This window comes from Motacilla alba, chromosome 2 (genome assembly GCF_015832195.1).
Source record: "Motacilla alba alba isolate MOTALB_02 chromosome 2, Motacilla_alba_V1.0_pri, whole genome shotgun sequence".
Classification (NCBI taxonomy): Eukaryota; Metazoa; Chordata; class Aves; order Passeriformes; family Motacillidae; genus Motacilla; species Motacilla alba.
In genome coordinates, this window is record NC_052017.1 from 82,828,289 (window position 1) to 82,854,618 (window position 26,330).

General features: G+C 38.1%; 1 protein-coding gene across 5 annotated transcripts in view; it reads right to left on the bottom strand.

Moving 5' to 3' along the window:
• The window catches only part of DDC (dopa decarboxylase), a 69,679-nt gene that overhangs the window by 23,800 nt on the left and 19,549 nt on the right, over positions 1-26,330 (bottom strand). For all 5 annotated transcript variants that reach the window (XM_038128578.1, XM_038128580.1, XM_038128582.1 and 2 more), the window contains 7 exons: positions 24,557-24,794; positions 17,805-17,918; positions 17,026-17,145; positions 12,491-12,625; positions 8,669-8,812; positions 2,296-2,362; positions 102-196 (listed from right to left, as the gene is read on the bottom strand). In XM_038128578.1, coding sequence (XP_037984506.1) covers positions 102-196; positions 2,296-2,362; positions 8,669-8,812; positions 12,491-12,625; positions 17,026-17,145; positions 17,805-17,918; positions 24,557-24,757 — 876 coding nt within the window. In that variant the 5' untranslated portion in view covers positions 24,758-24,794. The remainder of the gene's footprint in view (positions 1-101; positions 197-2,295; positions 2,363-8,668; positions 8,813-12,490; positions 12,626-17,025; positions 17,146-17,804; positions 17,919-24,556; positions 24,795-26,330) is intronic.

Consider the following 26,330-nt stretch of genomic DNA (forward strand, 5'->3'; position numbering starts at 1 on the left):
AGATTCTGGAAGAGCCATTAATCTTGGCTGCATAAAAACCACACAAATTCTATACAAGAGCAAGGTTTCAGCAGGCTGCTAGAGAAAAAACACTCATTCACCTCCACTCCATTTAAAAGATGCCTGAATTCAGGGCAGATGAAAGCACTTCCTGCATAGGCTGCATCAATATGCATCCAGATATTTTCCTTATTACCTAAAAAAATAATTGAAGGAAATGAATTAAACAGCTGATTAAAAAACCCAATTATTTTGCATGAAACTAAGTGCCTGAGAGATTTCTCTTTGATGTTATTATTTTCCCAATTTAAAATTAAATTAGGAGATTAAATGTTTCCACCATCTGGGTTTTCATTATTACATAAATTGTATATATAACGTATTATTTTTCCTTCCCACTTCTACTGGAAAAAAGTTACAGAAGCACAGAATCACAGAATATCCCGTATTGGAAAGGGCCCATAAGGATCATCATCTCTAGGTTTATCTTACTAAAATTAAGCAACATACATTATTTAGTGGTTTTAATTTAAGACCCATTATAAAATATGCTTTAAAAATGTATATAGAGATTTAGCTATAATTTCTATGCTAATAAAACTACTTTAGCAGGAGGAGATAGAATATTAGCTGTGCTCCCCACTTCTAACTCATGATTCACAAACACATTTCTAAACAGTATTTTGTACATATTGATAAATATGCAGGCACATGCTTTTGAGCTATGTGCAGCAAACTACTCATTTCAAGGATGGAGACACTTAGGCAAAAGCAAGCACTGAAACTCTAAGAAAGTGCTGCTTTTGATTAGTCACTGAATGGTTTCTGCAGAAATATTTTGGATATGAGCAGCTCACATATACTCTGTAATTAAGTATTTACACACTACTAGAGAATACTGTTTTAATGCACTCAGTAACAATTATGGTCTATCAGTTTATGGCTGAAGCCCACATTACACAGGCCACCAAATAATTCTGATGTTTATTTCCACATACAAAGGTACATCCACTGAAATCTGCAGTTTGGCACCAAGTTTATGCTGAAATTTGGATTCTTGTGAACTAAATTTTCTTTTCGCATGAATGTCTGGGAAAGCAGATAAAATATTATTCACAACATCCACAACTGAGGTTTATTTTAAAGCATGTTGAAGGTTTAACTGATTATCTATTTTTAAATATACTTGGTTTGACACACTGCCTTCATATCATAGGACTGCTGCTCATGTATGCTAAGGATAAGATTAGGCAGAAAAGCTAGCATGAGATTTCTGACTTCACTGGTATGCCATCTTTCTTGCTGGGCTCTGCTACACAAGCAGGGAATCATTGAAGTGAAACACATGATTATTGCTATGCCTGAACATATTGGTGTCACTATTTTAATAGGTCTTTAGGACTATCACAAATAGCAAAATAATCTGTAGCTGCTAAGCAAACTACTAGGAACCTATTTAAAAAGAAGGACTGGGAGAAACTGAGTCACTGGGGCCTGTGCTGAAAGGCAGCAAACCTCACAGAGCAAATGACCACCACACAAGCCCCTGAACAAATTAACAGGACATCAAATCAAGCTGTTTTTCTATGAAGTTGCTTCCAGTGGCTTACAGCTATGGATTTCCTGTCCTAAATGTTCACTTGAAGAAATATGGTGTGCTTTGGTAGCATTTTCATCAGCCAGTAAACATAAGATTTGACAAAGCCCTTCTGCAAATCAAAGCTTGACACAACAAACACAGAAAGAAATACTTATGAAGAGTCCATTACTCGATCACTGTATTAAACACACTGGCATTTGTCCTATTTTCTTGGAAGAAGAAGGAAATTGGGAAGGGGAGAGCAAGGATTAAGAATAGATGGGGATTTTTGGTGCATATTTCCCTACCTTTTATAGTTATTAGAACCAGGCAGGCACAAACAAAACACTTGGTGCAGAGCAGAATTAAGAGTTCAGCTTTTCCCTGATATTCAGCATTGTTCTAGATGCCCTTGCAGGAAGAAGGGCCTGAAGAAATATGTTACAAACTGAGGCACTTACAGTAATTCTTAACTGACAGCATTCCAAAATATGTCCCCCCTAGAAAAGAAACCCTTAAGGCAATGTCCTCTTTTAACAGCTTGAGAATGCACATTTGCTGCTTGACCTAATATTAGAAATAAAACTGTAACTGAAGGTCTCGTCTATAGGTGGCTTTATTGTATTTGGACACTGACACTGCATAAGGTCCTGGAAATGACTCAGCATGGCTTAAACTGGTATCTGAAATTTTAGAAAGAAGCAGCAAAGACTTACAAATAGGACCCAGTTCTAACAGTTTGTCAAAGGAGCAGCAAGAGGTGGTTCCAAGTGTTGCACAGAACTGCAGATCCAAAAAAAAAAAAAAAAAAAGTGTTACAGCATAGAAAATTACCAAATGAGAAAAACGGTCTGCAAAGGCAGCAATAAACAAAAAGAACATACAGTACAGAACAAAAAAAATTATGTTAGTCTTTGGTGGAACTTAAGTAGTCCCTTAGTGGAACTCTTAAGACTGTGGGTGGGTTTTTTTCAAAGCTCCCATAACCGTCCATTGAAGCAGATGCATAAAATAAAATGTTTATATAAAACTGAGTGATAAATACTGTAACAAAGGCACAGTGTTGTGCTAATGCTATATTTTATGTATTTTCTGTATGTTCCACATGCTTATTGTGTGGCTCAATACTACCTTAACATATGCAAATCCCTTCAAAATTATTTCTAGTTCATGGTACATAAATAAGTTCTGAACTTGAGCAACTTAAAGACACTGGAATTATTGTTGACAGACTAGATTGACAAATGTTGCTGTCTTGATCAGAGCCACAGCTCTGCAACAGAGATTTGTAACCAGTTTATGCTCAAGAGATCTGCAACCTGGAACCTGTTCACTAGCAGCATATGTTCACTACTTGGCTTGCAAGACTTTTTCACAGAGAAACTTCTTCCAGATTCATCCAAAAACACTGGAACAGTTCATTTTGTTAATGTCTCATTTAATGTATCCTTCTGTGTGACCAGTGGGCCAAAAGGAGAGGCAAAATAAATGCTGAAGTTTCGCAGTAGAAAGAGAATATAACTAAGTGAAAATGAGCTATTGTAATTTTTTGGGAATATGCAGGTAGAATTTTAATCAAAAAACCCCCAACTATCAAGGGCATATAAACTGACATTATTTTATTTTTCATCGCTACACTTATGTTTTAAACACTGTGTCTTATTTCTGAAAGCCCTAATAAAGGCTGAGTATGGTTTTTGTATTTTACTGGATTTTTTACGTAATAAAAGACACTTTACAGTTTAAATAGACAAATAAATATGCTATGTTATAGTCAGAGTATTGAAATACAAAAGAGTTAGATAATTTATCCAAGGTCATACATAAACTACAGTACAGCTAGGACATGATTATAAAAATGCCAAACCCAGAATTTTGCTGTTTTTTATTTTAGTATTTCTGGTTACCTTTTCTGCCAAATACACTGTCAAGCAACATATTTTGTTCCTACAGTTTTTCCCTATGTATCTGGAACTAGACACATTTTTCTGTGTGTATGTGTGCCTGTGTCCCTTAGCAAACTCATGATGAGACCAATAAGAAGAGAAAGGAGAACCTAAATTATACTTGTCCATCCACTGGACTTTTCAAGAAACAAACATTCTGTCCCAGAAAAACTTGAACAAAGTAATTATTAGAATAAAACAGGGAAAATTCAGTACTTTTTCTGTATTAAGTTACTAAGAACTGGTGTTTGGAACAAATTCTGAAAATGAGAAGCACATTGTATGCATACATAAAATCATAAGCTAATATATTTTTCCTTCAAGATAATCTCATCTTTATCTAGGCCCTCCTATATTCCTGAGACACAGAAGAACAGAAAACTGAAGTGCCCTGAGGTACATTTAAGAGTTCTCTGGAAGACCAATCACCCACTGATAGAGGCTGCTTTGAAAAGATTGCAGGGTATTTTTTTAAATAGCAGGAAAAAATTTGGTCTCAATTTTTCCTAAGAAAGCACATATGTATGGAGTGCAAATGTATTTATCACAATGGAGGCTACCATGATGAAAATGCCAGGTTTTTTATATGCATAAGGAAAACACATATATTGGGAAATAAATAAAAAGAGCGCACTATAGACTTAACTCTGCTTTTACACATATATTTTAGAGTATTATGGTATGAATTTTCTGACATGATTAGAGTGAAATTGCCTTGGTCAGTCCAGCAATTTAAATAACGATGGAAATTTCATAACAAAAAGTTACACATAATTGTTATTAGTTATGTACTGCAGTTAAGGTATTCTCCTTATCAGGATAAGAATTATGGTTTTTTCAGTGAGAGATTATATGAGTTCAAACATATGCTTAGGCGTTTAAATAATGGCTTCTTCTGTAAAGTATACATCAATTTCTAAAATAATTTTGTTTTCCTCTCTGCAGGTGTCTAAGCCTCAAAGCTACTTGCTTTAATTCTCAGAAACCACTTAGAGTGACACCATCTGCCCTTGTCAGGACTCTCATTACCCTGTCTCAGTACTACAGAATGAATCTAACTCAATTTGTAGCCTGTGTAACACCAGAAAAATCACATTTGCGCAAAGGGCAGGGGACAGGCTGCATCACAGAAATGGGACTGATGGCTCAGTATAGCCTGCAGGCCTTTTCCTTTTCAGGTTGTGCACTTCAAATTTAACTCAGCCCTTGGTTGTGAATACAAAGCAGCTAAAATGCTTAACTCAGTCATCTCATGTATTACTTTCCTGAAATGGAGAACTATGTCAAGAAACATACATGAATCTTTATGATTCCTGAGAGCAATTACTCTCAATCTTTTCAACTGGATGACCTTCTACAGCTATTGAAAAAGATGTGGACACATTTTGCATGGTTCCACCACAAAGCTTTTCATTTGCAAATAACTAAAATGAGGCAGAACTTTCAATGTTCGCAAAGCGTTTTTATTTTCTCCTATTCAGTTCTTGCCAGCTTGCACTCATGAGATTGTCTGTGGCCTGAAAAAAACTGCAACAGTTCTCTAAACCACCATTCCGTATTTTACAGAACAGCAATCATTCACAAACTGCGGGTTAAGAAACATCGCCCTAGACATCTGTACGTGTCTGAAGAATGTTTCTTCCAAATGGAAATCTGTGGTCAGGATCTAAGTGTTCTACTGAAAAGATGGCTCATCTGTCAGTCTGATTCTGATTTATTGTTTCCTGAGTGAGTCTGGATACAAAAAGCCTGCTTATTAATATCCTGTGGATCAGATTCAGAAGAGTCATTTCATCTAAAATCAGAGAGATTTCATGCTGGGCAGCAGGCAATTGTGTTGTAGTAGCTCTATACTGGTTGAGGTTGTTGAAGTATACTGTACCTTGTATATGCCAGCTGCAATCTGCCAGTACTGACTTATGAAAGGCAGCACAAAGCTCACAGGCCACTTACACACGTTTAGGTGAGCTAGGCTTGAATGCAGTGAGCACTCTATCTGAATTTAGGAGTGCTCAACTTAGTGGTCTTCACTTTTGAGCATCCCAGACAACATTCTGCCAACACAGAGGCCTGTCTCAAGCTGGGAGCACAGGGTCCAGCTGAGAGAGGCATTTACGCACAGGTTTAAACCAGCGTGTGTTTACAGTTAATGAAATGGACATGACTTCAGCATGTGTTTTAAAGCTCCCCCTTAACTCAGGGCCAGATGAAGGGCTGCACATCATCTGTGCTGGGAAATGGCTCCTCAGTAAATTGTACCAGCTTTAGTGCCTCAACACATGACATGGTTAAGTGCTTTGATTGCACAATCTGCTTGCTTTACTATATGAAAATATCTCTGTTTCAGTTTCTGCAAAAGTATTTAGAAAGAAATGAATTAACACAAGTCTGAACTCAGAAATAAAAGAAAGCAAGCAAAAGTAGAGATCGGGGTACCCTAGTGGCAACAGCTTTTACTGAACAAAATTATATACACATTACTAGTGCTACAGGACATTGATGGTGGGTAGGAATGCAAAGATTCCTTTTAAAGACAATGCGTCTCCCCAAAAAAGGCTGACTGCCAAATCCTATGCACATGAAAAGCAAACCTTTTGTTAATAGATTGCTGTAATGACGGAACCTGTTTCACGTCAAGCAAACCTGACCCTCATTCTCCACTCACCTTTACAGGGAAAGCACTGCTATCAAGTTCAGTATAATGATTCTTCATTTATTCATTAAGATTAAGAGGAGGAACAGGCCTATAAGGCATTGCAATTTACTTGTATTTTCTTTTTAATCCCTTACAAAACCTTTTCTTGCTTCTAAGTGAGATTGTAGCAGCTTGGATGCAAACAAGACATCTTCATTAGGAATGATGTCTCTGCTATCACAAGTCTCTCCCGGCAGAATTTCTTCCATCAAACTTGTTGCTTTGATGTTGAATCACTCCCCTTAGTGAAGGATCAGTGAATGCAGGGAGACAAGGAATCAAGTGGCGTAAGGTGTTTCCTTGGCAATGTGCATATCTTTGTCGCCAGAACAAAATACAACAGCACCAAATTACTCAAGAACAAAAGAAATGGAAAGGCTTTTGAAATCTGCAAACTAAAAAAGGGAGCACTAATACAGTGCATGGACTGCTGCTCAGCATGACAGAGAATAACACACCTTTTGAGTTAAGAGGCCAGCCATACCGATAATGAGATCTAGTTTAAGCTAAAGCTGACATATTTAATGTATACAAATAAGTGGAAGACTCGATACAGGCTGTATTAACTCAGGCAGAGACTCTGCTGTCTTTGAAAGCCTGTACAGCTAAACAAACAGAGGAATAAAACCAGCAGTTAAATCACCTTTTTTAAAGGTGTCACTGAATACATAAATTAGAATTTTTTTCTCTTGTATGCATAGAAAAATTAATAAGGCCTGAATATTTATGAGGGGCAAATTGCATTTTTTTGCTAATGGACAAAAGCTGAGGAAAAAAAAAAAACATTTATAGTTACTGTATGAAGATGTGATATCCTGCTGTAATTGTAATTATTTAAAATTAACAGTGAGATATAGAAAGAGGATACTGTGTAAGGTATTATCAGCTGGGATCATAACACAGAGAAATAAAACATGCCATGTGGCATGTTCCTTACCTCAATACGTGCACCCCACAGAAAAAGATTTTTTTGAGTCCCTAGAAATGATTTTTTTTTCTCAGTCAGAATCTTGTTATATTATAAAGCAATTGACAGGATGTGCTTGGTCATCCTAAGGACTCACTAGTTCTAGGCACCCTAGAAATTTTTCAGTGTTCTGCACATATGAAAACCACTTCTCATTCTAGTCATCCTCATATTACATAAAAATATTCTCTAAAGGTTAATAACAAGAAGAGTAAAAAGATTATATTTTCAAAAGAGCCTGGTGAAATTTAAGCTTCTTTGTCCCATTTGGCACTAATCCATGAGTATAAGCAAGCTTAATCTTCTAATTCTTCTGAAAACAGTTCATAGAAATTTAAGTCACATTATCCCTTTCCAAAATGTTACAACATGAAAGAAAAGAAATAACCATTGTCAGACATGACTTTTCTGTGAAAAAGTGACTTTTTTTTTAAACTCTTAAAAAATCCTATTTCTGAAGTTCTCAGTTTTTAACTTAGTTGTGTGAGGATTTTTTTTTCAGTGAAGGCCAGTAAAAACATATTCTTCTGTAGCATGTTATACCCCTTAATAAATCTATACAGCCTGGGTCCTTATCAAGTTTAGTAGAGCATAATGCTTGGAAAGAAGCAAAGAATTTTGTTGGTGATGTACAAAACCACAACAGAAGTTACTTACTTCATAGGAAAAAAACAAATGGCAAAATCTTGTTTTAACTTGAAGTAATAACATAGTATTCTGATCTGGCAGGAGAAGCAGATCTGATGAATAAGTATTTTTTCTTTTTGATCAGGTACTTATCATGGTAGAACCAAACTTTAGAGTTTTATCTAATCTAACAATACTCTACCTCAAAACTTGAGGGATTATGAGCTTAAGATACTGAGACATAACTGTATTTGCCTTTGCTGTCCTCTGTGGAAGCAGGAATCTTGGGAAAAAAAGTGGACAGATAACAAGAAATGGTGACACCTAAAGTTTCCACAGCTGCATTCTCTATAGCTCACTTGCTAGAGATTAATTACATACTCACAAGTACCTGACTGTGTCTGATCTTGATGATATTTGGGGTGTATTATGGAGGTTCATTTTTTTACTAAAATACTATCAGGAGGAAACTATTGTTTCTTGAAGACACTTGAGCTTGAGACAGCATCATTTAATTTATTGCCTTTAAACTTGTTTTATTTGTAAGTAAGTTGGAACCTGAAAAATAAAGGTAAACAGTTCAGAATTCAGGAATTAGGACATTATAACACTGCAGGACTACATGCAACTACAAAATTGACCCCAAACATAATTTTGCTGAGAAGTGCAACCAGCTGCTCAAATTATTTTCTCCTCCTGCAAAAAAGGTATGTGAAGAACACTCATGAACCTCTCCTAGTATTCTAGCCCAGCTGCCTGCCAGTGCCTCTGTTGGGGATGAGACCATCTATTCATGTCAAAAGCATCTTATCAGAAGCATTAAATCCACTGATTTGTTAAAATCAAGTACTCACAAAGAATGGTATAAGACCAGCAGCTTTGTCTTCCTCCAGAACTTTCTTCAGGGCTGAACCACAAACACTAAATGTATCATCTGAAGGAATGCTTTTAATCTTCACAGCACCAATTAGTGCAGCCCTTTCCACAGATGAATGAGCCTACAAGGAAATGGGCAAGTTTTAAAACCAACACCTTTTACTGAAATGTAAGAAGTTTATTTGAATTTACAAACTAAAAAAGTAATTCCTTTCAAGTAAAGGGATTCTTGAGATCCTAGGACTGTTGATGGTATGTAATAGAGACACACTTCTCCACCTTTCCTATAAGTAAATGGACACATATATATATATACATATACATAAATACACACACATGAAATAAACTAATAGCAAGCCTGACATACCCTTGAGACCACTGCCATGATCACATTAGACAAAGGTTCCATTAACCTTAGTGAGAGTTTTAATTTACATGGTAGCACTGATGTAGAGCTTCAGGATTTGGCTCTAGATCAATCAAAAGATGTGCAGACGATCATCTTGTCTGATAATGATTCAGGTACTTGCATATTTTTATGGTGTACAGCTTTTCTGAACTCTAAAATTATACATGTCACAGTATGGTACAGACAGATATTTTCTTACATGACCATTTTTTTCTGATTACATACTAACTACATCATGGTTTTATCATTCAGTCACTTTTTAAGGCAAGTAAGGATCCTTCCCAATATGTTATTTTATTTACAACTCACTTCAATTGAATTCCCCTGAAATTATACTCTTTTAGAAAATAAATCATATATCTGTAAATAAAAACAAAGTTATCACTAAGAAATGCTCATCCATTTGTAAAGTACAATAGAATAATAACAGGAATAAAAACTCCATTGACAATGAAAGGTACGTTAACCACAAAATAATCTCCTTTAATGCATGATTAAAACAAACAAACAAACAGAAAACCTATTTTACCTTCTATAATTTCATTATTCATCATTAATTTGAAAAAGGAAAATGCCTTACCTTTTCATGTTATGACTGTTCTCATTCACAACCTCCTTGGTGATTCTTGCCAGTGCCTGACTGCTTATTAATTCTATTTTAATTTAGCATATAATCACAAAAGTAACAATCCAGAATTTTGTTGAACTAGACTAGATGTAGTTTTTGGCTTTCAGCTAAACATATTTCTGGAATGACATGTTTTAAAGACAGATGTACCATTAATTTGTATCTGAGTAGTGCCCCTTTTTAATGTGCTTGGTAACTAATTAGGCACCAACTTAAGAAAATTTGGAAGCCTAGACTTGAAATACAACTTTTTAAGTGGAAAAACAAGGTGTGTGGCATAGCAATACCATACTTCATTCAAGTGTACAATGAAAAATGTATTTTAGAACTTATTGATACTCGAATTGCAAACAAGCAAACTACAATAATACACTGAGGTTTTTAGCCAGTCAGAACCCCTAAACTGCTTCATCAAGACTCAAAAATTGTAGCAAGATTCTTTTCCAAATGCATTCTGGTATTGTTGGGCTCTATCAGTGAATGGTTTTCCCTTCCACAGAATGGCTTACACTGAACTTTCTTTCATGGATTATTGCCTATGAGTCACACAGGTCTGCTCTTAATGCAGAAGGAACAGCGAGCTCGGCAACAACCTGCTTGGAAATGTCAGCAGTATCTTAAGGCAAATCCTTCTGTAAACATAAGATCCTCTGACCTTCAGTAGGCAGGAAGGCCTGTCGGTCCTCATTTCAGGTCAGCCTCTCATATGGGACAAAAAAGTCAAAACAAGTAAAAGGTTTTGTGCATCACTGGGTCGGTCAGAGCTCTGGGACTGGTGGTCTGCACAATACTGACCTTACGGTCCCAAACAAACAAAAAGAAAGGATAAATATCCTTTGTGCTTCTTGAAAGAAGTTATCTTTTCTCATATTTTCTTGTCTTGAATCTTCCCTCTTCCCACCAGCAAGGAGCAAGTGTAGTGTTAACTTCTTCTACAGTGCTCTCTAACATATACTTAGTAGTAAATCAAAGTAAGGCTGAAACCTGGTCATTTCACTCTGCACATCAGGTATTACTTTAAAATAAACAGTAAGTACTAAGAGAGGGATTTTTCTGTATCATTGACATGTAGGTAAGAAAATGTCACACATATTAAGAGAAACAACACTGCATGGCCCTTCAGTAGGATTACTGTGTTAGAAACATAGCAGCAGCTGAACTCACATGAGCAGAATTTGTTTTCATTAACATTAAAAGCCTCTCATAGTCATGGCCTGCTGAGCATTTAGTGTAACTCAGTCTGCTAAATACCACTCACAGTCAGAAATCAAGGATTATGTTTTCTGTTTCCTTACAAGATTTCTTACTTGGATTGGCAGATGGATATCTTAAACATTTTCTTTTTTTAAAAGAAAAAGCAATGTTTTCACTTCTTCAAGTACTGTGACTGATTTGCTTTTATTCATGCATTAGGTTTTTCTGCATACATGCATCTGTACCCATGCATGCATATAAGGGGAGGATGTTTGCTTGCACATGTGGTTGTACGAGGAAAATACTGTGTGCCACAGATGGACCTAGAAGACTGGATGTAACAAAGGTACCCTAGACTTACTAAACATGACTGAAATTAATATCTTACTTAATTACCTTTATTTACTTCAAACAAGCTCTTTATGAAGACACTGACATCTGGATATTTATCCTTTATATTATGATAGCACACATGACATTCCAGTTCAGTTACCATACAATCACAGAATGGCCTCGGTTGGAAGGAACCTTACAGATCAACTAGTGCAAACCCCACTGTCATGGGCAGGGATATCTACTAGACCAGGTTGCACAGAATCCCATACATCCTGGCCTTGAACACCTCCAGAGGTAGGACATCCACAACTTCTATGGACAACCTGTTCCAGTGCCTCGCCACTACACAATAAAGAATTTCTTTAATATAATCACCCTACTGACTGGTTAAAATCATTCCCCCTTGTCCTGTCACTACATGCTCTTGTAAGAAGTCCCCCCGTGTCTTTCTTATAGGCTTTAAGTCGTAATTATGTCACCCCAAAGCCTTCTCTTCTCCAGGAAAAATCCTAATTCTCTCAGTCTTTTCTCATAGAAAAGGTGCTTCATTCCTCTGATGATCTTGACATCCATCCTCTGTAATTGCTCCAACAGGTCCATGTCCCCCCTATGCTGCGGACCCCCGAGCTGGATGCAGCACTGCAGGTGGGCTCTCACCAGAGCAGAGGGGCAGAATCCCCTCTCTGGCACTGCTGGCCATGCTGCTTTGGATGCAGCCCGGGACAAGTTTGGTTTTCTGGCCAGCAAACACACTTTGCCAGCTCATGTCCAGCCTCTCATCCACCAGCACTCCAAAGTCCTTCTGGGCAGGGCTGCTCTCCATCTGATCATCCCCCGGCCTGTGTTGATACTGGGGGTTGCTCTGATCTAGGTGCAGCACCTTGAACTTGGTCTTGTTAAACCTCATGAGATTCCCATGGAGCAATTTTCAAGTTTGTCTAGGTCCCTCTGGATGGCATCCCAGGTGTGTCAATTGCACCACTCAGCTCGGTGTCATCTCCAAATTTGCTAAGGGTGCACTCGATCCCTTTGTCTATGTCATTAATAAAGATGTTAAACAACACTGATCCCAATACAGACCCCTGTGGAACAAACTTATGATGTACAGTAAGATTTAAATAACCAAAATCAAGTAGTGACCAAGCCAAAGAGTTTATGCTAAATTCACCTGCCTATTCAGATGGCTGAAATTGTTAAGTATACTGTGGTTCCAAGTTAATGAGAGGTACTCACCTGATCAGAAGCATAAGCCACCAGCCTGCCCATGATCTCTGTTTCTGTTAGCTCAGGCTTCTCTGACTGCACCTGTCGGATAATCTTTGTCCTTGCAGCAAGCAGTGCAATCAGGGTGGCCTCGCTTGCACTTCCCTGTGGGATAAATTGAGGGAAGATTCAAAATGAAAACATTGCAGAAGAAGAAAAGCGACATTCATTCTGTGTTGATCTGTGAAGTAGTTAACAGAAAATGCAAATGAGAAATTGTGCAATCTGATGTATTTTAAAAATATGTCTGACAGCAAGGGAGGAATCTCTGTTTGATCTTGGTCTCCTCCTTCCCAATGCCTCTGCCTTTTCTCTTAAATCTCTGTGCTTGTTCAGTATAGGCAGCAGCCTTGCAACCAAGTGCTACAAAGCTGGACTCACTAAGACTTAAATGTATGTGAAAAGGTTCTCAAACCAGGCACCAGTCTGGTCTTAATTCATAACAATGTCAGAGTAACTGTTGATTTCTGTTACTCTGGATTTCTGCACATCTAAGTTCCATCACAACCCGAATGCCAACTCTCACTTCAATCAAGACACCTCCCTAATTATACACCTTCTTTCATATTAGAATTACCTTGGGCAAGTAAATTATTGTGACTAAAAGAGGAAAAAAAACACTGAAAAACCAAAACTGCTATGATTCAATATAGCTAATTGTACTTCAAAGTATTAATTATGTATGTTTTCTTCATCACCAACAAAGATGAAAGGAACAGTGACACACTATTTCTAAATTGCACTTTGACTCACAAAACATCAGTTTAAAATGTGTCTCGGATACTCTGTGATAACAAAAATATTTTTTTGTATCAATTTATCAGTAAATTTCACAGAATACAACTTCCCATAAATTCTTTATACAGTTTTCATATAGAAAATGCATCTGAAACATGCCCTAAACTACTCTTTTAAACTATCAGTAGCAGTTTGTAAATACATGCTCATAAATTTCAATGTACTGGGGAGTCTCTAAGCAAAATGAAGTTTTTAGGATACTTTCAAAGTTGATCAAGCTTCATGTGAATCATAACAGTGCTCTGAATAGAGTCACTTATTTTAGTATCTTTGTCTCAGAAATAACCCCAGTGCCAACACACTAACTTTGGAGTGATGTTTCTTTTCCTGCACCAAAATTGACTCCTACCTCTGTTGAAGACTTGAGTATACTTACTAATTAAAATAAATGTTTAAATATTTGGGAAGCGATTTTATTTCCCTGAAGGTGAGCCTGATCTGACAGATTTCATATGTGAGAATGATCCCAGGGAGTTCAGACTTTCTCCTACTCTGAAGGTGGCTGAGCTATTCATATGAGACCAAGCTCCCTTCTACACACATCAACATCTCAACAGTGAATGAATGCAGTTCAGTGAAATTCAACAGCCTCATCAACGCAGTAATCAGGGAAAAGGACAGTCCCAGAATATTCATTGAATGTATTGCCAATGATGGATATATTTTATCTGCCTTTTTGGTAGTGTGAGATTCGAGGAATGTAGACCCCAAGGCATAAATACAAGCTGAAGAGTTTTGTGCACTAGTCTGCATTTTTTTGTGCATTTTTTTATACCTGCTGCTACTGCTGCATACAGTATTATGGTAATTGAGGGAATTATTACAGATACAGTAGGGAACTAGGGTACAATTACTCCTTTTGGTCAAGTAAGGAAGAACTTCCATGTGGAGGCAAGGGGCAAAGGAAATTTGGTCTATTAATTACAGAAAACATAATTTGGCAATCTCCTTAAATAATGTTATTCTGTGTATGGTCTGTAGCCAGACAGAGCTCTCATCACAGTATCAGAACACAGAGAAATCTTCCTACTTTTTCTGTCTAAAAAGTCAAAATAGGTGAAATAAAATAACCATTTACACAGTGCATTTCCAGGATATGAATGGAATATACATATTACAAAAACAGGCATTAAACATACAAGAAAATGGCTGTAAGAAATTAAAAACGTTAAGGCATTAATTTGAGATCTGGAAATTTAGGCCCCCACTATCTGGTGATCACCTGGATGGGTGGGCAAATGACTGAGGCTGAAGAATAGCCTGTACTTCCTAAGGAGTGCACCAAGATATCCTGGCTCTTCATTTGTGCTGGTGCGTAGTCGATGTATACAACAGTTCTTGTATGAATTTCCTTTTACAGAAACAAGGATAAAAAGAAAAGGGCCTGTTTCCCAGCTGAATTTTGCCTCCTGATATACAGCTGGGACATAGCTTAAAGATACCTGAATCCAGTAACCTGGAAATGCTTTCAGACATCTCATGATAGACACGGGCTTTTCTCCCTTGCCTCAGTTTCCATAAATCACTTTTTTTATACCGAGTCACCTTTTTTACACTGAAGCTTTTCACACTGCTTGCAACGCTCCTCTATACACTTGGCACCAAAGCCTTGTGCTAAATATTTTTGAGGGAAAAAAACCGCCTTGGTTCTTGAACTACTTGGCTAACTGACAAGTAAGATAAATCAGCAGTGTTCTTTGCCAGGCCAAAGATAATTCTGTCTCACCCCTAAAATACTTTTTCTTTGCAGAGCAAGAAAACTCCTTAAAATTCAAAGCAGGTACGCTATCCAGCAATTTATCTAGAATGAACACCAGGTTACAAACTTCAGGAAGAAAGTTGCTTTCTCGCTTATTTTTGAAAGCTGTTGTTTCTCCTCTTGAATGCCGTATTCTGCATTAAGTGAAGGATGATGATACCTTTGCTTATACCACAGGCAAACAAAGGTTGCCATGGCAAGCAGGCTCAAGAGGCGGAGGAAATATCAGCAAGAGCTGATGTTCATGTCCACCAGAGCTCTGAACTGAAATTTTCTTTCATCTTTCGCCATTTTGAAGTGTCATCTTGCACAGAACAACAAAGTGCTTCATATTGACATAGACTTTCAAATGTAATTAAGAGGCAATTTTCACAGGCTCAGTTTTACCCAATAGCACAATAATTACTTGACATTTAGGAACAGAATGACTGGCACTTTCACACACGTTGTCTTTGCCTCATGCTCTTTTGCTTGGATCATTATTATTTCAAGAGCAAGACAAGAAGATCTGCAGCCCAAATGACTGCATCATAAGCTGGAACCGAGAGCCCACTTTCGATTCTGAAAATGACCAGTTTCTGATGAAAATTATGGGCAATCCAGCACTATCAGCCTGGAGGGGCAATATTTCCTGTTGATAAGAATCAGGCATAATTGCTTGCTTTAACTGGTACAAAATAGATGCTGCTACAATGCATGAGGGAAGCTTGATTTCCTGAACATAAAGCCCTCCCTAGCAATCATAATGATAAAGATACTGACAGAGCAAGCAGATGAGTAAACAACTATACTGGAAAGGCACTGGTCTAAGTGCAGGTCCATGTAGGACAATGACAGTATTTGGATTAAATTCTTTCTTGCTTGGGAAGATGTTGGGAAGAATTCATTGGAATACACTGTAGGCATTTGCAGCTGAGATCAAAGAAAGAAGCCCCCAGCTCTAACATCTAAATCAGATGTATATTACAAGCCTGCATTAGGATAAAATGGACTGTGCCCTAGCCTTCAATGACCAGACTTGAGAGATTATCAGAGGAGCACAGAACAATTATTTAAATTTCAATCTTCTTCATAGAAGAAATGTATTTTAGATAGATTAATAGCTGTGACCAGAGTTACATCTGCAGAATGACCATGTGATAGCGAAGCCATGGCTGACAAACAAAATAGTTCTATTATGCATGCAAGATTGCCCATTGATGATATATTCATTATTGTTCAGGTTATCTGCTCAGACATTATAAGTTTTATTCAGCAGTCAATGTCAAAGTTTGGGGAGTTTTTTTTAAAAGTTTGAATATGCAGTGTAGTCTCAAAATTGTATTATCTATTGATAGAACTGCTTAGGTTCACATTTTAAACAGCTCTTCATTTTAATATAGTAGTCTGCTATTTCCTTTTGTTATATAAGAAAAACTTAAAGTAATTTCAACCTCTTTGGCCAAAATTTATATACTTTTTACTACATTCTGCTATTTCTATTTATCAAAGTTTATCTCCAATGTTCTGTGGAAACTGACTGAAATAAGCAATTGCACATATAAAAGGTAGACTTCTAACCTCAGCTGTGAAACATTGCTGCACATTGTTGGTTATTATGAGCTCAGTTCACTGAGTAACAAATTAAAGTCTCCATTCTACTCAATTCTGGTTTGAATTTTAAGCCTAAATTTTAAATTGAACTACTAACAATTCTTCACTGAGAAGTGTTTTAGAAATCAGCTGCTCTAAAAACAAAAGCATTACTTTCATGAGTGAACCTGCCCACCTATAGACATTCTCACAGACCATCAGTCCTTCTCAAATTTGAAAGGAACCCATGTGCAGCAAAAAAAAAAAAAAAAAAAAAGAAAATAATTCCTTCATCAGTGTCCTAGCATAAAGATTTTACAAAATCATGATTTCACAAACTCAATTTGTATTCTTTTTTTTTCATTTCCCCTCTTACCTGAATGACTCCTCCACCTTGGCCATCCTTCCCAGCTAAAAACTCCTCAGGCAAATTAACCATCTTCCCTAGCCAATCCAGCATGACAGTCTCCAGCTCTGTGCAAGCTGGACTTGCAGCCTGTGTTAAAAAACAGAGCAGAGGGAATAATCTCACTAGACCATGAAGAGAAATCAGATCCACCTGAGCAAGAATAATTCTCTCTCTTTCTCTTTTTCTTTTGTTATAGAGACTAGATGACTAATGTCACCAACCAAGTTAGGGACATGAGGACCATTTTGTGCATATAGTTTCTAACACTTACTAAAAAATATTAAAATAGGCCTTACATAGAACCATGATTATCAAATGTCAAAGCCAGGATTTGAATCATGCATATTTTTTTTCCAACATCAAATACAATTCTCTTTTGAGAAGACTACACCTCATATGAATATGGGGGTTTTAAGAAAATTTTTCATTCATCCAGATGAAAAGAGAAATAACAACAATGGCTGCTAAACTATAGTCATACTTATTACTGGATTACCGGTATGTTTACATTGCTATCACTAATTCTAAATGTGGGTGATTTTTCAAGAGCAAAACTTGTATGAGGAAATAGTCATTTATTCCTGGAATCATTCAGGCTGTCTATGTGAAAACCCTTAATTAATCAAGGAAATTTACCTACAAAAATACTCCTGTGACTTCACCGCTAATAATCAATAATTTCATTGTAGAATGCTTAAAATCCTGGCAAGGTGAAGCACCATTACCACACACCAGAGTAAACTCACCCAAGAGAAGCCCACACATCCTATTCCACCACACAACATATCTGCAAGAAGAGCTGGGAAGGAAGAGGCTGCAGGGAAGTAGGCAAAAAAGTACGGACTGTGCCAGTGAGTCACCTGTATTAAGTGGAAAACAGTTATTTTTAACTAATACAGGAAGCAGAAACAAATTGTCACAAAATAAAAAAGGTTAGAGGTTGCGACAAACCAAAAGTTCTTGACTAGCTGACTGTAACACAGGATCCCATTTTTTAGAAAAACTTACCTTGTTTTTTTCACGATTTTTTATCCATCTTTTACTCAAAATAAAAATAAGTAAGTTCTCACCCCAATCCCTCAATAGCTCCAAAATCAGAAGTCTCCATTTTTCTTCCTAGAACACAAGAACTGTGTGGTTCATGGCAGCCTGAGCTTCTGTGCAAGCTCAGGCTCACTGCTCTTAAGTCTCTAACGTCAGGGACTCTCTGGTATTCTCTGGTTTTCCATCTCTGTCATGCAACAGACACAGGAAGAGTGTCTTCAGTGCAGCAGAAGTCCACAGAACTCTCTTGTCCACACTCTCATGTTGTTTGTTAATTCTCAGGCAGTGAATTAGACCAAACAGCTCCTCACCACAAAATGAAACAACCCATCCCAGTACACAATACCTTCTGTAGAAAATTAAACTCTCATCTTCCTTTAACAATTTGTGATTTACATACAATTCCATTTTGTATGAACTAATATGAGAGAACAACATGGTAACTGCATAAATGGTAGTCAATTGTCTTGCCAAAGCATTGTTTAGAAATATCTTACGTAATATCCAAGCAATTTTAAGGATCTGTGAGATATTTGATAGTGCTCCACAACTCCAATCTAATAAAATCTGAAAACAGGAAATGCACAGCCACACAGCAGTGTTCAGTGGAAATAATGTGGTATGTGATATATTTGGCAAAACCAGCTTTTACATTCAAGGTAAAAGGCAAGTTTTTGAAAAAAGTGCTTCCACAGCTGTAAGCAAGAATTCAGCAGATCTATGTAAGATTTTTTTTCATGGCTGGAAGTCTAGAGGCTGCTGAGATATTGAAAGGCTAGCCCTTTCTTACATCATTTTATTTCCTTTTTATTACTGGAATTCTTCTGTTACAGCTGGAGGATAGTACAACTATACATTCTCTCTTGCCTGCGTTCAGTGTTTCTGTGCTGTTTTGTTCTGCATTCATTCTCTGATGAATTTTAGCTCTTACATACCTCTCTCCCAGTCTGTGATAAAGTTTCTGGTTCTAGAGTTAACTCAGGAATAGCTGCACCACACTGTTCTGCATGCTGCAAAATAATCTGTTTCTTTCATCTTCTAACCTTCCTCATGCCAAAAAACAGCTCTTCTTTAAGGGATGTGATCCATGCTAAAGGGAAATTGTCTTAACCCTTGACAGAATGAATCAGGTATCACTTTCCCTGCTGCAGTGTACCAATTTAAAACGTGCCTATCTTCTATCCACTACAATTTTCCACTGTCTAAACTAGCCCTGTACCTGCTATGTTTTAATGGTCACTAGGTTGAAACCTGTCAAATCAGTCATCCAAAGACATGCCCCTGTGAACCTTTTCAGCTGTATCTCATATTTGGTCAGTATCTCCTTCTTTGCTGTAACAAAATTTTAGAGCTCTTGTGGCAAATGCCTTCCTTCACAAATCAGAAAAAAAACCGTGGATGGGACGTGGTTCTCCACAGGAAAACAATAAAATATTCAAGAAGCAGTGGTCCCCGATAGGATCCACATGCACAGACTTTCACTGATGTCCCTAATGAGCCAGAACTGCCACTGTTTATCTCCCCAGCTCTAATCCTCTGTGATCTGTAAGACTTGTGACATTCATCTTAGGTTAATCAAGTTAAACTGACTGCTTGCTGGGAGCCATTTGCTTGATGAAACACAGCAGATTCCAGTTGCACCACTCACACAAAGCAAAAAAGCTAAAAGCCCTGGGGCAAGTGCAGCTGCCCTTCTTCCTCCTGCCTCCCCTTCCCCGAACAGATACATTTAGTCAGATACTGCAAAGAGCCTGACATAATTGATGCCTGGCGTTTTTGCCCTCTGCCGATAAATAATGATATACAAATGTCTTGGGTTCACTCTAATTACCACTCTAGGGCTTCTCAGACACATGCTATTTCCAAGATTTCTTCTAAGGATGTCTTTCTCTGACTTGCTTAGTCTAAGCAATAGTCTTCCTTTACCACATACTAAGGATAGGTACTTCATCTGAAAGTTCATAGATTAATGGATCCAATGTGAGGAAAATCAGCATCTTGAGTACTGCTATTTGAAGTTACAGCTACACTTGATCATTTTTTGCTCTAAAAAAGGACAGCAAAACAAATCTGAGAGTGAAAGGTGACTGATATTTTTACATACAAATTCTTTCCTACTGTCTGCCTGCTGTGAAGATCAGAGTTCTGCAGGTATTCCCTTTGTCTCTGTGTTAGAATCAGGAACCTAGTGCCATTATTGTCATTATCATTGGGTGGACTGCCCTTTGAAGGTCCACCTTACATTTCACAATAAGTTCCCATAAAGAAGTTTCACTACTCACGAACACTCTTCTCCTACAGGGAGAAGACAGCAATAGATACTACTATTATCACTTCACACAATTAATTAACTGATCCCTGCCCTTCTGAAGGAACAACTTTTTCACACTTTTAGTCATACAATAAGTAGCAACTATCTGGACACAACTAACACAGTAAAGATGTCAGCATGAATGAAACAAGAATCACTTATGGGCCACCAACAGCTTGCAGGCAAAACAAGGGTTTATGATATGTCATATTACTTACTCTTTCTGAAAAAGCCCTTTCTGAAGTTCTTAATTTATAAAATAGATATAAGACATTCCCTGGTCAAACATTGGTTAAATGCTATAGACAAAGAACTCTAGATGTACTTTTAAATGTTATTCTTGTCAGGAAAAACATGGGAAGAAGATTAAGAGAAAATATAACCTGAACAATTGAGGCAAAAATATCTTTGCAGACTGGCTGGATAACCTGGTAAGGAGAGCTTTAAACTAGGAATGATGAGGGAAGGAGAGGAAAACCACAATCAAAGGAGGAAGATGGACCAAGCTGGCAAGCAAAGGGGGAAGGATAACATGGACATGAGAGAACTCAGAAAGAAGCTAAGGCCAAAGCAGACTGATCCCCAGTGTATCTACATAAATTAGGAAGTGCTGAGAGGGCAGCATTAGGGCAGTGTCAGGACAGAGCAGCTCTCACGCCTTTTCTGGGGAATCAAGACAGATGGGTGCCTCTCTGAAGCGCCTGTAAGCTGTGGCGCAACACATGGGGATCAAACAGAAGGAAACTGAAGGCTGAGTGCAGGTACAGGGCTGTGATTTCGCTGGGATCACAGAGATGCTGTGGAATTGCTTGCATGACTGAAGTGCTGCAGCAGATGAGGACAGGCTCTTCAGGAAGGTCAGACCAGGAAGGTGGGGCAGAGGAGTGCTTCTTTATGGAAAAGAACAGCAGGAATGCACTGGCCTCTGCCTAAGAATGGACAATAAGCCAGGCAAGAACTTGTGAGTCAGGACTGGTGAAAATATCAAAATGGGCAACATTTGGGGGTGTCTGTCTGCCACAGATCACCTGATCAGAAGAAGCACATGCGTGCAGCATTCAGACAGCAGGAAGAAACCTCATGTTCACAGGTCATAGTCCTCACATCTGCTGGACGGACAACACAGCAGGATGCAGTCAGGAGGGCTCTGGAGTGCATTGATAATTACCTAACATGGGAAACTGTGGAGGAACTGACGAAAATGTGGGACATGGTGTGGGACTGCACATTTACCAACAGGAAAGAAGTGGTGAAGGCAGTGCCCTGGGCTGCATTCAAAGCAGGGTGGGCAGCAAGGGAAAGGAGGGGATTCTGCCCCTCTCCTCCATTCTGGTGGGCCCCCATCTGGACTGCTGTGTCCAGTTCTAAAACCCCCAGTACAAGGGAGGACACTGACCTACTGGAACGAGTCCAGAGGAGGGATATCAAGATGATCAGAGGAATGGAGCACCTCTCCTGTGAGAACAGGCTGAGAGAATTGGGATTGCTCAGGCTGGAAAAGAGAAGGATTTGGGGTGATCTAATTGTGGCCTTCCAGTACCTAAAGGGAGCCTACAAGAAAGACAGAGATGTTTTGCAAGGGCATTTAGTGATAGGACATGAGGGAATGATTTTAAACTGAGGGTAGGTTTAGATCATACATTTGAAAAAAAAAGGTCGTTACTGTGAGGGTGGTAAGGCACTGAAACAGCTGCCCAGGCAGGTTGTGAGTGCTCCATCTCTGGAAGTGTTCAAGGCTAGGTCGCATGAAGAATGAAGGCGAAAGGCCAGTACTTCATTAAATACCTTGATGATGGGATAGAGTGCACCCTCAGCAATGTTGCAGATGACATAAAACTGGGAGGGGTGTTTGATACACTGTGTGGTCATGCTGCAACTCAAAGGGACCTTAACTGCCTGCAGAAATGGGCCAACAGGAATCCCATGAAGTTGACAAAAGAATGCAAAAGCCTGTACCTGGTGAGAAATAACCCCCTGCCCCATACAGAGCAAGGATCGACTGGCTGGCAAGCAGCTTGGAAGAAATGGACCTGGTGGCCAAGCTGAACATGAGCCAGCAATGCACCCTGGCAGCAAACACTGTGACCCAAGAGCATTCTGGGCCATGGGAACAAAACTGCTGCCAGAAGGTCAAAAGAGTTGATCTTTCCTTTCTATGCAGCACTGGAAAGGCCACACCTGGAATGCTACATCCAGTTCTGGGTTTTCCAGTACAAGGAACAAAGACATACTGGAGTGATTCCAGTAAAAGACCACGGAGATGATTAATTGCTGTATCTGTCATGTGACAAGCGTCTGAAAGAGCTGGGGTTGTTCAGCCTGCAGGAAGCTCAGGGGGTTAACACTTTGTTAATGTGTATAAACACTTCAGGGGAAGTTGTAAAGAAGATGAAGCCAGATTGTTCTCAGAAGTACTCAGTGACAAGACAACAAGAAATGTGCACAAACTGAAATAGAGAAAATTCCACTTAAACATAAGAAAAAGCTTTTTTACTGTGAGGGCGATCCAACTTTGGAACAGGACAGCAGAGTTCATCCTTGGAGATATTCAGTGACCAGCTGGACATAGTCCTGAACAACCTGCTCTAGCTGACTCAGCTTTGAGCAGAGGGGATGGACTAAATGATCTCAAGATACCATCCAATCTCTACTAAACCAGACCTTGACGTTCTGTGCCCATGTGAGTCTTTCGAATTAAGTATAAGCAACATGGGTAGAATCAGTCTTACTATAAGAACTGGGATTTATATTGTGCTCTTTGTGTCACTAACATTTCACACCAGTGGAAAAATTTAGGATAGAACAATTTTTCTTCAGAATGTATCACTTTGTAAAAGAAAATTTGTTTGCAGGGCACGTAAATATCAAGAAAAAGTCAATTTAGTTAAGAGAGAACAAGACATGTTGATGACATAATTGGAATTCAATGTCTCACATTCTACTCTTGAGTGATTCATCTCTTATTTTTTAATGCATTATTATTTTATTGAAAGTTCTCAGGTGTTCAAAGTGTTTTCTACTTCACAGACATTATTATTTTCCCCTAACGAAAAAGAAAAGGCAATTATATCTATGAGCAGCAATTAAAGTATTTGCATGTGTTGGACATAATTCTCTTATCTAATCTGCATTGATTTAATTCCCTTTGATAGAAGACTTCATCCTCAAATCTTAGAAAACAGTGCAGAGGTTTCAATTGACTTCAGTGGAGCTTTTGTCTGTTAAAGTACAGCAGGCTAGCTTCAAAGAAAACAAGATAAAATCATACTGAATATCAAATATTTACATTGGTCAAAGAAAAGGAATTGGCATCATAGTACACTGACTAAAGCCATTTTGATTGTGATGTCCAGTTCCATCACAATCATATCACCTAGCTGCATTTAGAGAAGAAATCCATAGTGTTTATTGAAGAGATCTAAAGTAGAGATTCCTCATTAACTTTTACTAATAATTCAGTTCTCTTCAAGCTACTTAGAGGCCTAAGGAGACAAGTACATATTTAAAAAAAAAAAAGGTATACCATGAGTGGAAAAACAAGAAAATTTCAGGCCTGAACAAATGCCAGATCCTTTACCAACAGTTCTGCATTGTCTGTCCAATACTGATCTATTCAAGGACTAATATTTAGGCAGTGATCGTCTGCCTTAGAAGCCACGAGAAGTAGTTGACATTTAGGAGAGTAAGTAAACAGAACAAGTATTGGGGAGAATCCTTTCTAGTCAAGTCTCTAATAAAAAGAAGTCTCCTAAGAGAATTTTAACATTTAAAGATCAGCTTGAAGAAACACTTTGGGCACAGCAGACTAATAAAAACACTATTTTGTAAAATATTTACTGTACTATGAAAGTAGTAAAAATATCACATGAAACTGAAAGTTATGAAGTTTTGCCTTAACCAGCTCAAGGGAGGAAAGGGAATTCTTTTCAAAAGTAAACCATGCCTGAAGCAAAAGAATGATTTGATTATTTCTAGGAAGAATGGAAAACATTAGTTAGATCATATTCAACATGTAAAGCTGATTCCTGCCTTCTAAAAGTTGATCAGTGTGTGTACTTATGTTGGTAAAACCACACTTTCTTTAAGGTGTTTGAAAACCTAAATGCATTATTGAACATTGCACTACAGTTCCATTTTCCTTACCCCTGGCATAATGATCTTCTCAATGTCTTTAAAGACATCCTCAAAGCTCTCAGGATCCTGGGGTGCACAGTCTGCGATGAGGGGCCGTAGGTATCCTGGTTCCACATCTGGGAACACCTGTCGTTTCTCTATCTTCTCCAGGTAATCCGCAACATAGTCCACCATCTCCTTTCCTCTCTTGCGGAATTCTGCAGCATCCATGGCTATCGGAGTTTAGGGCTTATTCTCAGAAAAACACCTGAAAACAAAGAGAAAAAAATAATCATTTTTGAAAGAGAATTTTACTAGTTTTAAACCTGTTATTCATATGATTTATAGGAAGACTCATATGGTCATGATATGAGTAGATTAGATTAATACAGATAGACAGTAAGTTAAGCACAGAAGAACAGTAGAAGCACATTGATGAAGATTCAAAAATTACACATTTCCTACATCTGCAGGTTGACACAAGGATGTGGCACTGTTAAGTGGCACATAATCAGCTCCCTCCTGCCTTATGGAGAAGAAGTGTAAGAAAATAGCCTGCTGTGTGTCTCTATTATAATCTGTAATAACAAGCTATAATAATCACAGTTATCACAGTGATCCACTGTGCTGCCCTGTCATTTTAGCTGCTTCACAACTCCAGTCTTGTCTCAAGATCTAGCTTTCTTACTCTTTCACTGTAAATGCACATGCTTTGTCATCTACAAAACTTTGTTTCTTAGCCAAGTTTCAAAAAGAATTCACTTCAAGTTGATCTGTACTGTGTTTTGCAGGAGAATGTGAGGAAGCTCTGTCTGGGGCTGTCCATATTTCCAAGATGCTGGGCTGCAGCTCCAGGAGTTCTTTGAGATAGGCAGACTGTGTTAGCACACCCAAGGTGATACACGGCTCAGCTGAGATGAGCTGGAGTTCACCTGCAAAGTGCTCTGCAAACAAAAATTCATGACATAACAGTGCTTGCTCCCGCTACCCTGGCCCACCCAATTTTATTACTCTGTCTATCTGTGCATTTTGAGTACTCAGTGAATATATGGCTGAAACATTTTTATTCACTGAGTACCAAAAAAGTGTCCCAGAGTCTTTATATGCTCACATGGAGGGATACTGTTCCTTGGAATCCAGTCAGGAGATTGGCAAGAACTATTGTGCTTATTTAGCTCACACACCTGTAGATCTTCACTTTGTAAGGAAATAATTATTTAAGCACAATGTAAATATTAGATAAGTAGGAGACAATTTTTCATGTATCAAGTATTTGTGATAATGATTTCTAACTGAAGACAATTTTGAGAAAAGAGAACCTCCTGGGCTTTATTACATTTGAATTAGTACTGCAACATCACAAGAGAAAGACATTAACAAGCACTGTCTCAGACATGTCTCTGCTGCTACTAACAGAGGATCTGGGATTTGTATGGAGCAGCTGCTGCTTCTATTTAAGAAGGCAGGGTGCTGCTGTATGTAACGAAACACTTGGGAGAGCAAGGATCTGCACAGTAGGGACTTCTAGATCCCCAGAGATGGTTGCTCCTGTTGTTATTTTACTAGAGTGTTAGTATTCTCTTTAATCATCATGTAAGTGCTTATTTGGCTCTGTCTTTATCTTTCATAAAGGGGTATTAGGACCTTTCTCATATCTTGCTACTAAGTTGCTGGAAATACTTTACCAGTGGTCATTACAGTCCTTAGAATGTGCAGTGGGCAGCTTTGTGTGTCAACTCCCTTTTGAAAACCTGTGTTTAAGTAAGCAGTTTTGTTTCTACTCTTTTAAAATCAGGATGATTCT